Source organism: Schistocerca cancellata, chromosome 7 (assembly GCF_023864275.1).
Source record: "Schistocerca cancellata isolate TAMUIC-IGC-003103 chromosome 7, iqSchCanc2.1, whole genome shotgun sequence".
In the NCBI taxonomy this organism is placed as follows: domain Eukaryota; kingdom Metazoa; phylum Arthropoda; class Insecta; order Orthoptera; family Acrididae; genus Schistocerca; species Schistocerca cancellata.
The window spans coordinates 124,742,848-124,758,501 of record NC_064632.1 but is presented as its reverse complement, the minus strand read 5'-3'; the positions used below and the strand labels follow the sequence as shown (position 1 = coordinate 124,758,501).

General features: G+C 40.3%; 1 protein-coding gene across 1 annotated transcript in view; it reads right to left on the bottom strand.

Annotated features, from left to right (window-relative positions):
* LOC126092664 (dynein axonemal heavy chain 2) overlaps positions 1–15,654 on the bottom strand; it is a 994,477-nt gene that overhangs the window by 780,324 nt on the left and 198,499 nt on the right. Inside the window, exon 19 of the mRNA XM_049908386.1 lies at positions 5,915–6,008. Coding sequence (XP_049764343.1) covers positions 5,915–6,008 — 94 coding nt within the window. The remainder of the gene's footprint in view (positions 1–5,914; positions 6,009–15,654) is intronic.

Here is a 15,654-nt window from a genome sequence, read left to right as displayed (position 1 = left end):
AACTCTCCCTGAAACAAATCCCACATTCCTGTAAACGCCCCACCCCTTTGTATCAACCTTCTTTAGTCACTGTCCTTTACCCACCTATCTATTCCATGCTCCCCCTCCAGCACTACACAGCCTTATATTCCACCAATGCACCAACAGTTTCTTCATTTCTCTTCTTTTCCACTCCCCACCACCATCTACCCTCCTGACTGCATCTAGATGTCCTATCCTGTTACCACCATATCCCTGTATGCTCCCACACACAGCACATTACGGTCTCCTACCCCTTCTGTGTTATCCCTCTCTTTCCCTGCTCCAGCCTCCTCTTAACCTCCACCACCCAGATTGCTTCTCCCATCACATGCATTTTCTCGCAATCTGGACTCAGTGGCCAGAGACAATGGTCATGTATGTTTGTCAGTTGCAATTGTGTGAATGTGTGTGTTGTCTAACACGGTATATACTATGGTTATAATAGAAGGAAACATTCCACGAAGGAAAAATATATTTAAAAACAAAGATGATGTGACTTACCAAATGAAAGTGCTGGCAGGTCGACAGACACACAAACAAACACAAACATACACACAAAATTCAAGCTTTCGCAACCAACGGTTGCCTCGTCAGGAAAGAGGGAAGGAGAAGGAAAGACAAAAGGATATGGGTTTTAAGGGAGAGGGTAAGGAGTCATTCCAATCCCGGGAGCGGAAAGACTTACCTTAGGGGGAAAAAAGGACAGGTATACACTCGCACACCCACACATATCCATCCACACATACACAGACATTTTGTCTGCTTGTGTCTGTGTATGTGTGGATGGATATGTGTGTGTGTGCGAGTGTATACCTGTCCTTTTTTCCCCCTAAGGTAAGTCTTTCCGCTCCCGGGATTGGAATGACTCCTTACCCTCTCCCTTAAAACCCATATCCTTTTGTCTTTCCTTCTCCTTCCCTCTTTCCTGACGAGGCAACCGTTGGTTGCGAAAGCTTGAATTTTGTGTGTATGTTTGTGTTTGTTTGTGTGTCTGTCGACCTGCCAGCACTTTCATTTGGTAAGTCACATCATCTTTGTTTTTAAAAACGGTATATACTATGTGATAGAAAGATAATAAATAAGCATAAAGATTAAAAATTAAAGGAAAGTCATAAATTAAATTTCAATTCTACACTGGTAAAGTGTTTTGGGACAGACACAAGGCACCCCCACTGCCACATAGTCACCTTGGTCAAGTATCACCGCAGTGGAATATTTATTGGTCTATTTAAATATCATAGATGTCATGGGACATCACTGCCATAAAAAAATACTGTTTTGGATATGTTTCTCAGGAAGAATATGCAGGTGATGCTGGAAGAGAGGATTTTCTTGAATGCCTGCAGACAATGGTTATCGGAGGAGGGGGTAATCACTTTAGGATTCATGTTAGAACTGGTCCGCAAACAGGTACAATTTGAAGCCTGCTACATATTAAGTGAGTTGGGTCTGGATGATGAAGTGCAAAACTACTCAAATCATTTACCAGCTAGTGTGTCATCACTGTAGAGCTTTCTACATAAAAATGATCATCAAATTGGCGGACCACACCTGTGGACAAAGACAAACTGCCTGTCTTTGAGAAATGCAGTACCAGTTGATGAGTACACTCTCCAACAGTACTTAAGAAATTCCCAATTACAACCAGTTCCCCTGTAGCCTGGAACTGCTAACTTGCTCTTCAACATATCTTTTCATGCTGCCATACTCCTGAATACTACATATATCAGACCCACCTTTACCACTCACTTTCTTCCCACTGTTGCTTCTCAGAATGTTTAGATATTTTCTGTTTCTCTTCCCCTTACATTCTACCCTTTAATCTGTTAACAATAAATTATAAGAGGCAGACAAATGAAAATGAGACAGAATATATAATGAGTATATGGACTTCGGTAAGAAGTGTCCTCCATTGGAAATCAGAAAGAAACAGTGCGAAGGTTCATTGCTGTGCCATTTGTCTGTTAGACATGCTCAACTTGAGGTCAACTTGTCATGTGTGCATCCAACTTCACTATGAATGCCCTGAAAGATGACCAGCAAGGTGTAGTACAGTTTTTGACTGTAGTAGTGTTAGGAAGTGAAATTGATGCCCAAAAGTCTGCTGTGTACAGCAAACAATCTAATGTTCTGACGAATTAAAGTGTGAGTGTGAATCTGGGTTATATTGGCTTATTCCCCCAAATCACCTTCCACTTCTTTACAAGATGACTTACTTGGAATTTAAAGCCACTCCTCTTTATTGAATAGCCAGCTGCTGGAAACCCTCTTGACTTCTTATCCATCGAATACCGCTAGGTACAGGAATTTTTAGACTCTTTCTACTTATGGAACAAGCAGACATACAAACTTTACTTTTCGTCAACTAATGACATATTTGATCTCCATAAACAATAAAAATTTCACTTTCCACATGAATTTGTAACTTCCTGCAAGTCTCTCATACAGTCAGACTTTAGTAACAAACTGGGTTACAGTTAAAAGAAAGTTGGCTCAGATACCATGACCTTTCTTAACATGAATCATAAAATTGGTTTTGCCTCTAACAAGGTTGCGTCAAGGGTCTACAAGAGTACTTTTTCAACTGTTCTTGTTTTACTAACAAAAGTCAATGACACAATAAGCTCAGAGCTGCGCATAAACTCCATGGTTCATCCTTACACACTCACTAAAACATCTATGGATTGCCCAACAGGTACTCGTCAGTGTCGTCCGACTGCTGCATCTACTTTCTTCCTGCAACTGATTTTAAACCTGCACACACAAACATGTGACACGCAGTAGGTAGGAATCTACCATCCCACACTAAAATCCAGAATATCACGTGTTCGAGACGGTAAAAGGATGAGTGGTTCTAGGATTTACACAGAAATTCTCAAATCACTGCAACAAATACATTAAATGTGCATGTGTTTGTGTGGAATAAACAATTTCAAAAAGGTTGGATGTCACTGAATGGCAGGACAGGCTCATATTGTCATTACACCTTCTATCATTGCTGCTGTGGATGCTGCCATAAGAAATCACCAATGGTGGAAGACATTTGGCTCATGTTGGACATCAGTCACAGTACTGCTCATGCCATCATGACAGAGCATTAGAAGTTCCAGAAAATCTTTGTGAAGTGGGTTTACCACCGCCTGACAGAGGAACAGAATCTGAACAGAAGTTGACATCACTGTGGCAACTGGAGTAATATCATGACGAAGAATATCATTTCCCATTCCTTATTCTCATGGGAGATGAAACATGGTGCCACCATTTTGACACAGACAGCAAGCATCAGAGCCAACAATGGAAATACAAGGATTCACCCTCAACAATAAATCCAAAGTAATGTAAGTCAGCTCCGGAAAAGTCATGATGACCATGTATGCATGGCCCCAATGTTTTTGAAATGAATTTCCCTTTTTATACCACCATGTTTATATTTCCAGAAGATACATGTATTTTATACAAAATCATCAATTACTGCACCACAACTAATCCACAATGATACATGGACACTTTGCAAAAATTAAAGCATTCCATCAAGTCCAAATTCCCAGGAAAGTTGATGGGCAGCATCATTCTCTTTCAAGATAGTGACGGTCCACATGTTGACAAAATTTTTTGACTGCACTGCAGAAGTTTTACTGTGGAGCTCTTACACATCCTTCATACAGTACCGATCTCTCCCAATGTGATTTCCACATTATTAGAGTTCATTTGCTTTGGACAAAGAGGTACACGCATGGGTACAATCATGACTCCGTAAGCGACCACAAACATTTTTCAGTAGCGGCATTGACTGTCTTGTCTCACAGGGCGATAGATGTATTAACAGTTATGTCATTGTTGAGTGGTACTTAAGATAGGTAAATAAATTAGTGAAATCAATGTGAAGTGAAGTAGAAAATAAATGAAAAACTTAGTTTAGTTTAGAAGAATTACACACTGGCACACAGCGGGCAGAGCAGAAGAGGCAATGACCGTGAAATTAGCACGTCCAGGAGAAGCCATTGCCCTCCCCACATAAGCGGAAGCTGTCGATTCAGCCGTCAGGGCATTGCCCGACCGGCTCACGTGTTTCTCAACTGTCACACGTGATCAAAGGTCCTCGCCTACATTCCAAGAACCAATGACCGACCTTAAGAAGATTCTTTAAGAAGCTTTTCAACGTGACAGAAGAGGCAATGACCGGCTCACGTGTTTCTCAACTGTCACATGTGATCAAAGGCCCTCGCCTATATTCCAAGAGCCAATGACTGAGGTAAAGAAGATTCTTCGAGAAGCTTTTCAACGTGACAGAAGAGGCAATGACCGTGAAGTCGTTCACCTCCAGTGAACTGAAGTGAATAAATACACGAGATGCAGTGGGCCCGACGGTAGTAGTTTTCAGTTCAGTTTCAGAGCTGAAGACCGTCATGCAGGAAGAGACTACATCGTACACAGAAGCACCAAGTCTGCTGCTGTAATGGAATAGCAAGCAGCAGCCTCGCCGCCAGAAGACAGAAGTTAAAAGGTATTTGAAGACTGATTTTTACGTACCCGGGTGACTCATGAGGATGGGAAGGAGTCACCTGTGAGCTGGTGATGAAGATCTGACAGCCAAAGACTGGCAAGCTGGAGTCAGTTGTTCGAGTCTGGGACACTGGCCTTCCCTCGCCGCGCTGCTCCATTGGCCGACGCACAACATGGACAGATGTGGCCGCTTAGAGAAGAGAAACAATGGGATGCCACATCCAAGGTATCACCATCCGATTCATGACTTCGTTCTCGATAATTAAACGGGCCATCTCACAAGGCGCATCTCCAGTCAACTGGGTGAGACAGCGACACGAGATACACCCCGCCACGCGTTATCAGACGCCACCGCTCACGCAAGCAGAAGGCTTCGCAAACGACACAGCTACTGCTCTCCCAGCCAGAACAATACAGTAAGGAAACCGTTGTAGAAAACTTTCAATAAAAGTTATCTTATGTAAAAATGCTGTTTCATTCTACCTCATATCCGAGCCAAGGAAGAACCCTCCCTGCCCACATGTTAAGAGAGAAAAAGAAATTTATTTAGTGTTTTTCACCCTGTCATAACGCTTTAGAATCAAATGCCCTTACAGTAATGCTCATCCTGACAATTGACTAGCATCTAAAGAGGTACCCAGTTACAGCGTGTACTTTTGAACTAAGAAATGGTTTACTTATGTTTTTTTCATGTGTTTCATTTTCTTTTGACTTCAGCTTACGTTTATCTTATTCTCTCCACTTGCTATTTTCATTTTGTTTATACGGATTTTTACTTCTTCCTCTATCACTCTGAACTGTCTTTGATGTGACAGGCACAGTACTTACTGGTGTGCTTCTATTGTCTGAAGCCTTTTTATTCATCTTTGCCTTTTATCGTATGCACGCAAGATGGATCCTTCTCAAACTTTCCTCTGAGTAACCTGTCTCCAAACACATCCTTGCAAAATATCTACCATTTATTTCTTGTATTCTACCGTAACGAACCTGTAGTTTTGAAAGCTAGGAGTAGTGTCATTATTTATTTTATACATGTTCATTGACTGTAACACATCCTGAAGGTAAGTTGTAAATTTAGTAAATTTTTGAAATGAATTTCCCTTTTTATACCACTATTGTTTACACTGCCAGAAGATATATGTATTTTGTACAAAATCATCAATTACTGAAAGTAGAATGAACAACATTACCCATTTAAATTAATTAATGTTTAGCTCTATTCAATGGGTATAAATAATTCTTGAGCTACAAACATTACATAAAATAATCATTAAAACCTAAAAAAGGGAAAATTTGTTACTCATTATTAGAAATTAACTTCTATAGATTAATTAAGTAGTATGCACAGAAACTGTTTGCCCAGCTTACTCTGCAACATAACATGCCTCACCATTTCAATGTGCTCACCAAATCCCTCATACACAATCTTTAGATACTGCATTATTTCTTGATAATAACTGCTGATAACTTGAATTACACCATCCCTGAAAAGCACATAAATAGTTATTAGTTATCAAGTGGAGACATTAATCATAAATTAATATCATGCTGACATCACATAATAGCCTTGAGTATGGCAGAAGGAAGGGTTAGCATCATCCATCTCACATGCACATTATTTCATTTAACAAGACTTCAAAAATTCACTGTAGCTTCAATTTTTTCATTTGACATCCACTATTCACTTCATGGATTACATTTCACATAGTGAACAATGAAATGAAGTAATAGGTGTAAATATTTATGTACACTTAATATAAGCCAATTTTTGCTTTGACACAATGAAGGCTAGAACATGGTAACACGTATTCTGCAGCCAAATGATGTGATGGCTAGAAGCAAACAGACTGTAAAGAAATGACAAGCAATGAAATAAAACACAAAGAGGAGTAATAGAAGATAATATAAGGTGTGAACTGAGACTTCGCTTTGTTTCAGCCCATAGAATATAAAGCTTGATTATTACTGCCCTCAGTAATTCATCACTGTGTCACAAGCTGCAACATGGTTGTAGATTAAGAAAGGAGGTGTAGAATGAATTTCTTTTATTTCAACCAATGATCACAAAACCTGTGGTCCTTAGACTGCCAGTTTCAGTCAGCAATGACTGTCTTCAGATCTGCAGCGAAACATGGGAAATGAAATACAACTAGTGAAAAGATTATGTCATAGAACAACAAAATATGCAACAATGACAACTTATCACTTTCTTGGAGGTGCTTAAAATGTGATGAGGCATACTGGTTTTATAACATGTCCTAATGTAATAAAGTCTTAGAGGCATCATGACAAAATACACACAAAAATCAACTTAACATCATTGCACATATTTTACTCTCACTTTTGATTCTCCCTTCCATGTTTATGTAATACATTTGATTGGCAAGATAACCTTATGAAGTAAATGTTACAATATTTTATTATACCTTTCTTAGAACAGCATGTTGCAGGGTACGTCAGGCCCTCTGGCGGTTAAGTTCCTCCGACTTCTCACCTATGCTGCATTCCGGTGGCTATGCTGTTTGCTTACTTTAGTCTACTGTTTTCATCCTTTCCCCTTCTTTCCCCAGTTATTCTTTCAACTTTACGTTATTTTATTAGTTCCATAAACTTGTTCATATGTTGGTTATTATTTTTATCTCAAATGACCACAAGAGCGTCTCAGCATCATATATATCTAAAAACAAAGATGATGAGACTTACCAAACAAAAGCGCTGGCAGGTTGATAGACACACAAACAAACACAAACATACACACAAAATTCTAGCTTTCGCAACCAACAGTTGCCTCGTCAGGAAAGAGGGAAGGAGAAGGAAAGACAAAAGGATGTGGGTTTTAAGGGAGAGGGTAAGGAGTCATTCCAATCCCGGGAGCGGAAAGACTTACCTTAGGGGGAAAAAAGGACAGGTATACACTCGCACACACACACATATCCATCCGCACATACACAGACACAAGCAGACATTTGTAAAGGCAAAGAGTTTGGGCAGAGATGTCAGTCGGGACGGAAGTACAGAGGCAAAGATGATGTTGAAAGACAGGTGAGGTATGAGCAGCGGCAGATTGAAATTAGAAATTAGCGGAGATTGAGGCCTGGCGGATAGCGAGAAGAGAGGATATGCTGAAGGGCATCTGCTCATATCATGGACTGGTCACATGAAACTCTATAATGGGTCAATACAAGGCTGTGAACTGGCTGGCCTGCCCTCAGGTCTTCCTTCGATAGCTGCTATTAATTGAATCTGCTACTACAAAGTGATTCAGGAGCACCACTGCTGTTCAACTGGAATGGAAATGGATTTGTATTTAGAAAGTGACTGTCATGCTTTTCAATTTACTGCATGCCTATTATCTGCACTCCATAAGAAGGTAGACCTTATTACAGTGGTTCTATTTAATGATCATATGGTTTTCACCACTGTGAGTCTTATTTGTGTTTAATATTATGAATGTACTATGCAAGAACAATGAAGTAGGCTTGCTTGGATTTATATTTACTTAAATCAGAAACTATTATTATTTGGTTTTATGGACTAATGGACAGTTAAAATTTTTGTTACAGAAAAATACATTGTAAGAAAAAAATGCAAAAATAAAGGAAGGAATTATCAGAATTGGATGCAAATAGGTAGATGTAATGTACAGGTAAAGACGCATAAATGATAAGAATTTCGGAAAAATTGGGTGATTTATTCGAGAGAAAGAGCTTCACACATTGAGCATGTCAGTAATGTGTTGGTCCACATCTGGCCCTTATGCATCCTGAGGGACATTGTGCCTAATTCTGTGCAATTGGCGATTAATTAAGATTGTCAAAATCTCAAACTGGTTGGAGCTTCCTGCCCATAATGCTCCAAACATTCTCAATTGGGGAGAGATCCAGTGACCTTGACGGCCAAGGAAAGGTTTGGCAAGAATGATTACAAGAAGTAGAAGCTCTCGCCACAGGCGGGCAGGCATTACCTTGCTGAAATGTAGGCACAGGATGGCTTGCCATGAAGGGCAACAAAACAGGGCATAGAATATTGTCAATGCACCTCAGTGCTATAAGGGTGCCATGGATGACAACCAAAGGGGTCCTGCTATGAAATGGAATGATACCCCAGACCATCACTCCTGGTTGTTGGGTAGTATGGCAGGCAACAGTCAGCTTGGTATCCCATCGCTGTCCAGGGCATCTCCAGACATGTCTCTAGCCTGGAAGCTCATTGACTGGAGAGAAAGTGTCTTCAGGGATGAGTCCCATTTAGAACTGAGCTGCAATGGCCAGCAATGTCTGGAGACACCCTGGACAGCGATTGGATACCAACCTGACTGTCACCCACCATATGGCCGGACAGTCAGGAGTGAGGGTCTGCGGTGCCATTCCTTTTCATATCATGACCCTTTTGGTTGTCACCCATGGCAATCTTACAGCACAGTGGTACATCAATGATATTCTACAACCCATTTTGTTGCCCTTCATGGCAGGCCTTCCTGAGCTTACATTTGAACAAGGTAACACCTGCTCGCACACAGCAAGAGACTCTACTGTTCATCTTCATGTTTGCCAAACCCTACATTGGCAAACAAGGTCTCCATATCTCTCCCCAATTGAAAATATTTTGAGCATTATGGGCAGGGCCCTCCAACCAGCTCAAGATTTTGACGGTCTAATGCACCTATTGGCCAGAATTTAGCACAATATCCCTCAGAAGGACATCAAACAACTCCATCAATCAATTCCAAGCCAAATAACTGCTTGCATAAGGGCCAGAGGTAGGCCAACTTGTCACGACTCATTCAATTTGTGAAGCTCTTTCTCTTGAAGAAATCACACAAATTTTCTGAAATTGTAATCATTCGTTTGTCTGTATGTGTACATCACACTATTACTTTTTCTTGGTGTACATAGGAAAGTTCTGGCACAATTATGTAAATATTTGTCATTGAGAGGCACACACAAGGGAAAATGAAAACTTTTCTAGCTTTGACAAGCTAGAGTACACACACACACACACACACACACACACACACACATACATGCATGTACATTCTGCCAGCTAGAGACACAGTGCCAAGGTTGCAGTTCAGCAGGTGGATTGCTGGATTGGGGTGTGTCAGACAAGTTGGGTGAAAGAAGAGATGGTAAGCAGAAGAAGGGTTTGGGGATGGGTAGCCAGTGACTTGGAAGGAGGCAGCAAATGTGCAGATTAGGAATGTGAGAGGGAGGGGTGGCAGGTACATGGGCTAGGCAGGTGACACTCAAATACTGGAGCCAGTGAGGGGCAGTGCATGATGAAACTCTGTGGAAGTTTGAACTGGGAGAAAGTGACACGACTGAGAGGGAGGGAGGGGAAATGTTGGGTATAGGGTGTGAGGAGGGAGGGGCAACTGTTGGGTATAGGTTTGGAGACTGTGAGTTTGTGGAGATTGAGGTCAGAGCGGTTACAGAAGCAAAGGATATGTTACAAGGACCACTTCCACCTCGGTAGTCCAGAAAAGCTGGAGATGAAGGGAAGGATCAAGATGGCACCACTTCAGCTCCCATACCTGTGTTTCACATGCCTATCCTGTGCAGCTGCCACTCCTTCCTCCCGCATTCCTATCCCACACATCCGCTGCCTCCCTCCAAGCTGCCAAGATACTCATCCCCAAACATCCTTCTGCTTCCCAACTCTTTCTCCCTCCACTCACCTGACCGAACACAACCCCCTCCCCAGTCCACTTGCCGAGCGCAACCGTGGCATTGTGTCCCCAGATGGTTCAATGTAGGTGCATAGGGTGTGTGTGTGTGTGTGTGTGTGTGTGTGTGTGTGTGTGTGTTACTGGACTCTAGCTCATCAAAGAACTTCTTTTGGAAGCTAGCAAAGTCTTCATTTTCTTCTGTTGTTACAGAAAACTGATTTTGTGTTAATGGCCAATAGAAAATTTTAATTTTTGTTTTTTATGCAGAAACATTATTTGGAATTTGCTTGTTAATTTAGGGTACAATTTGGTTTAGTTGTATAGCACATTATTTTGGGATATAATAAACCATTGGTCAATTAAAAATTAATATCTCTATACCTATAAGGTAGAGAAGGCTGTGGTATTATTTAAATTCTAATGGAGACATTGCTGAGTAAGTTAGTAGGACTGGCATAACAGTTGTGATTCCTGTTTACATTGTGCATGTGATATTCTTGGTACAACAGAGGAAGCAGAGCTGTTAAAGAAACCGTTGTCTGATGGCAAGACAATCAGAAGTCAACTACTAGACAATACCATCAATCAACTGCCAGAATACTATGGTCAAGCCATAAAAAGTCAAGTAAAATAACCTATATGAGATGAAAAAGGCTGTGTAGGCAACCTTTCTCCATAAAATATGAACAGAAGACTAGCCTGTCCACAACCCTCATTCAGGTGAGTGATGTAACCACAAAAAAACTGAATCACCTGTAACTTTTGAAAAGTTTACCCATGAGAACTCTTTGCCTGAGTCTACAAGAGTTTATATAGCTTGGAAAATCCAGGTCTATTGAAGAAATGTCTGACAGGAAAAACACAAAATATGAAATGATCAAACAATGGAAAATCCAGGGTGGAATGTAGTTTCATCTCTCTGAGACTGCAGATGTGTGTGCAAGTTGCGTTTGCGTGTGTGTGTGTGTGTGTGTGTGTGTGTGCGTGTGTTTATATGTGTCTACTGATGACAAAGGCCTTAATGGCTGAAAGCTATAATTGTGTGAATCTTTTTGTTGTGCGTATCACATCACAGCATCTCCAAAATATGAAATGAGTCATTCAACAATGTACTTTGGACAAGAGAACCTAAAAATATGTTTATGGGGTTCCACACAGTGAGGCTCGGTGTGTATGTCACTGGCATCACACTTAATTATTGTAATACTGTGGCAGACTTAAAGTCTTGGAGGAGCTGGAAGAGAAGACTAGTGGGAATACACAAGCTGTACTGGAGGAACTTGACACGCAGTAAGTCAGCAAAACAGAGCTAACAGCCCAAAAACCATCCAAGGAGGCCAGTTTTTTGAAGAGGAAGAAGGGGATGCATGCAGACAATGTAGAAGGTCATAAAAGAATACAGTAATGTCATGCTTCAATTGTTGTCTTTATTAAAACGTGAGGTTTATTTTAAATTAATTTATAATTGTAAATTCTGAAAAAAAAAATTCTCAGGAAAATGACTCATTTTCTCAGAAACTATAGAAGACAGACTCTTGATTTTTTTACAGTTAATTTATAATACCCTTGTGATACTGTACCTCTAGAATGGTAGATGTTGGCTGTATATTTCCAGTGAAATGCACACACATTTAAGGAAAATATGTGACAAAAAAATACAACAGAAAAAAAAAATTCTAACTTCTAGAATATATACTTCAGCCAAACCAGAGGAGTGTAAGTACACGAAGCACGTATAAATAACCAGCGAAAGTGTCATTAAGTTGGATGAAGTAGTTCTTGAGAAAATGGGTCATGAAATTGGCAAATTTAACACAAGTGGGACACTCATAACCTCCATAAATAAATGTTTATGGCTGTTGATGATGGTTATAATATATTCCACATTTTCATTTCCTTAACAATCCATAACAACAAGAAACTACCGTGGACAAGCTCTCAGCACCGCCATCCACACTATACAGTTACATAACACACGTCATGCACTGTTAATGACGAGCCACCCAGCAATATAAGGTGGACACATTTATATTCCTGGGTGTTCAATACCTTAGTCTCCAGTATCCTTGCATAAAACTGCCCAGAGAGACAATAATGTGGTCCACATTATAGATAAATTTTTGAGATATCAAGTATATCTAAAAAGAAAGATGATGAGACTTACCAAACAAAAGCGCTGGCAGGTCGATAGACACACAAAAAAAAAACACAAACATACACACAAAATTCTAGCTTTCGCAACCAACGGTTGCCTCGTCAGGAAAGAGGGAAGGAGAGGGAAAGACGAAAGGATTTGGGTTTTAAGGGAGAGGGTAAGGAGTCATTCCAATCCCGGGAGCGGAAAGACTTACCTTAGGGGGAAAAAAGGAAAAAAGGACAGATATACACTCGCACACACCCACCAAAAAAAGGAAGAAACCTCTTTCCCACATTCAAACTAACTGGAGAGCAACATCCTGCCATATTCTCTAAGGCATTTAAAGGCTCTGTACCTGGTCATTAAAATAAAGAGAAGCATGTGATAAAGACATTTAGAAGTCACAGTGGCCAATAGGTTACGATGAATTTGTGGGAATTTATATGTTGTACTGACTTTGAGAATTCCTTCAAAGCCAAATAATGGACAAAAGGAACTCACAAAAAAGATAACGAGAGAACTATGGAGGTTGTAACCTTATAATACTTGTTAAGGTGGTTAAATGCAGTTTGTAAAATGATACCTCAACAAAGCTAAATATCTTGATGGCCCTATAAGAGAAACACTTGTTGGCAGTAGTTAGTAACAGACCTCCTTGGAGGGTATAAGAAAAACTGTCGTCACTTTTGCATGTCTCACAATGTGTGGCACAAAATCTCAGAGAATTTTTGGCATGGGAAGATGTTACAACTTGTTAATATTGAGATATTTTCTTCAAGCTACCCTTCTGAATGGATAATGGGTTTGATACTGTAGATTTGTAGGACATATTGTGGTACCAGGAATACCAGATGACTGGCGTTGGTACTACACTTCCGATATTATACTGAATGAGTTATTACACACCATCACCAGTTTCTCAGCTTTAAGCACAGGCAATCAGATAGAGTGTGAACCATTGCTGAAGTGGGTGGAATGTCCTTTATTAAATATCAGAAAGTCCCTTGATTTTGAAACAAATCCACGAGCAACTTGTAAAGAAGTGTGAAAGGCAAAAAGTGAGAGGAGTGAGACTTGATCATGCTCAGGAGCCATAAATTAAGTATAAACACAGATAAACTGGCTAATAAAATTTAACCTTTCTATGAGATTCTGTTTGTAACTACAAGAGTACTTCCCCAAAGGCAGCTCTAATAGTCACATCCAGGTTCATGAAACGTGAATGGTACATGCAGTATTCAAGATTTAAAGAACTTTATCTTTTAGTGGGAATCAAAATGTATGGTACGGAGATGTTTCAATAGGGCTCTCAAATTCATTCAGAAGTACAAAGAAACAGAAACTTTTGGCAAAGGTTTTATTATGTGGAGGAGGAGTCTTACACACAGGCAAAGCATATTCAGAATGAAACTGTTAAGAAAATATTATTATTTTTGAAGAAGAGTGGTACTTGTGCTATTGCATATGTTTCAGAGGCTCCTGTGTGTCAGCAAGGTGACAATGGGCAACCAATGAGTTAAGTAACAAGTACCCTGAGCACCGAACAATGCACAGGGGTTTCGTACCGCTGCAGATCTTTGTCCGGAAAGCCAGAAAGAACTAACTAAGAATGTTTCTTTATAATGTTCTATACTAGGTATAAACAACTTTGAAATTGTAGCACAATTTATTATGGGATTTTGGAAGAATGCTTATAGTTTGTACAAAGGGAAACATCCTATGCTGTCCTACCCAAGAGTCATCCCACCCCTTCCATCACCTACCCAACCTACACAACATCCTAGTCCTCAGAGTACATTTCCGGCTGATTAAGTCATCGTAACAACACAATTTCAAGCAGATGGGCTTGATGCTGTACAGTAGACCACTTACAGCAGTACTCTGACACAGCACTGTGTCACAGTGTTCACTGGGCATTGCCATCTGCTGGCTGGTCAGTGCCTGGACAGTTACTGTAACCAGTGACACTTTGGCAAGTGGTATACATGCCTTCTGTAATTGCAACACAACAAACCCATTTTGGTTTGAATAAATACTGGCCATCTAGACAGGCTGGCTATAAGTCGAAGCAGTGAGCTATCACGTAATCAACTGTCATAGTGGCGACCTTCAATGTGAGGTCGTCACTGCTCTGCCACCATAGCAAGAGGACCACATGCCAATGTGGTCCAGCCGGCATCTGATGCCCCAAGGGCAGGAATGGGGCCCTCCTAGCCATCCAGCCACTAGGGCCCTTGCCAGCACAAGTCGTCATCAGCCCATCATTTTCATTGGCCATGCAGGACACAGCATAAGCTAAGCACAACAGTGGCCCGAGTACTACTGCAAAGCATTGCCACCATGGTCTGTGGGTCAAAGTCCATCTTCCAGCAGCACCTGATGTGGGTTTGAGTTGTAATAAAGGGATTATACAACTTCCGAATGGTTTTGAACTCACCCCCAAACCACCAACCTCCACCAGAGCATACCCACACCCTCTACATTGTTAATAAAGTATTTTCACATATATCATGTGTTTTTCACATACCAAAAAATTTCTGTCGTACTTAATCTACCCAAACAGACAGTGCAATCTTGTGTAGGTGTCCAATATATATATATATATATATATCAAAGTTCAGTTGTATTATTAAAATTGGTGACTAAATTTAAACAAAAACCAACATTTGTTGCAGGAGACAACTACTTATGGTATTTGCTGCCTGGCATTCTGACACCTGCTACTAATTTGAATTAAAACTATGCAACATTCTGTATATGCAGTTTGTTGGTTAATGCTGTATTTTTTTATATATATACTTAGTGCTTGCAACATTTTATCTTTGACATGTTAATTGCATCAGTGACTTTCACTATTGTGTTAGTACAGGGTGACACAGAAAAACGGGAACATTTCCACAATCCAATAAAACTAGAAGTAATGAAGGAAAGAAATTGCATTCATATAAATTGAAACCTTACAACTTTGCCATTTACGAAACAGTGATGGCATTTATCATTTTTTTAAAAATTACATCCTTTAGATGGCACCCTCCTGTACAAATACATTCGTGAAATTTGATGTTGAGATTCCTCATTGACTGCTGGAACATCTCAGCTGGGATACTGTGAACTGCATCCCAAATTCTCTGTTGTAACTCATCCAGGGTTCTTGACTGAGTTGTGTAGACTTTACTCTTGAGGTAGCCCCACAAGAAAAAATTACAAAAAGATAAATCTGTCGATATAGGGGGCCAGGGAATGTTATCAAATCTTGAGGTCACACGGTTGCCAAACAGTTCTCGCACATATGTCACTGATTGCCATGGAGTATGTGATGTCACTC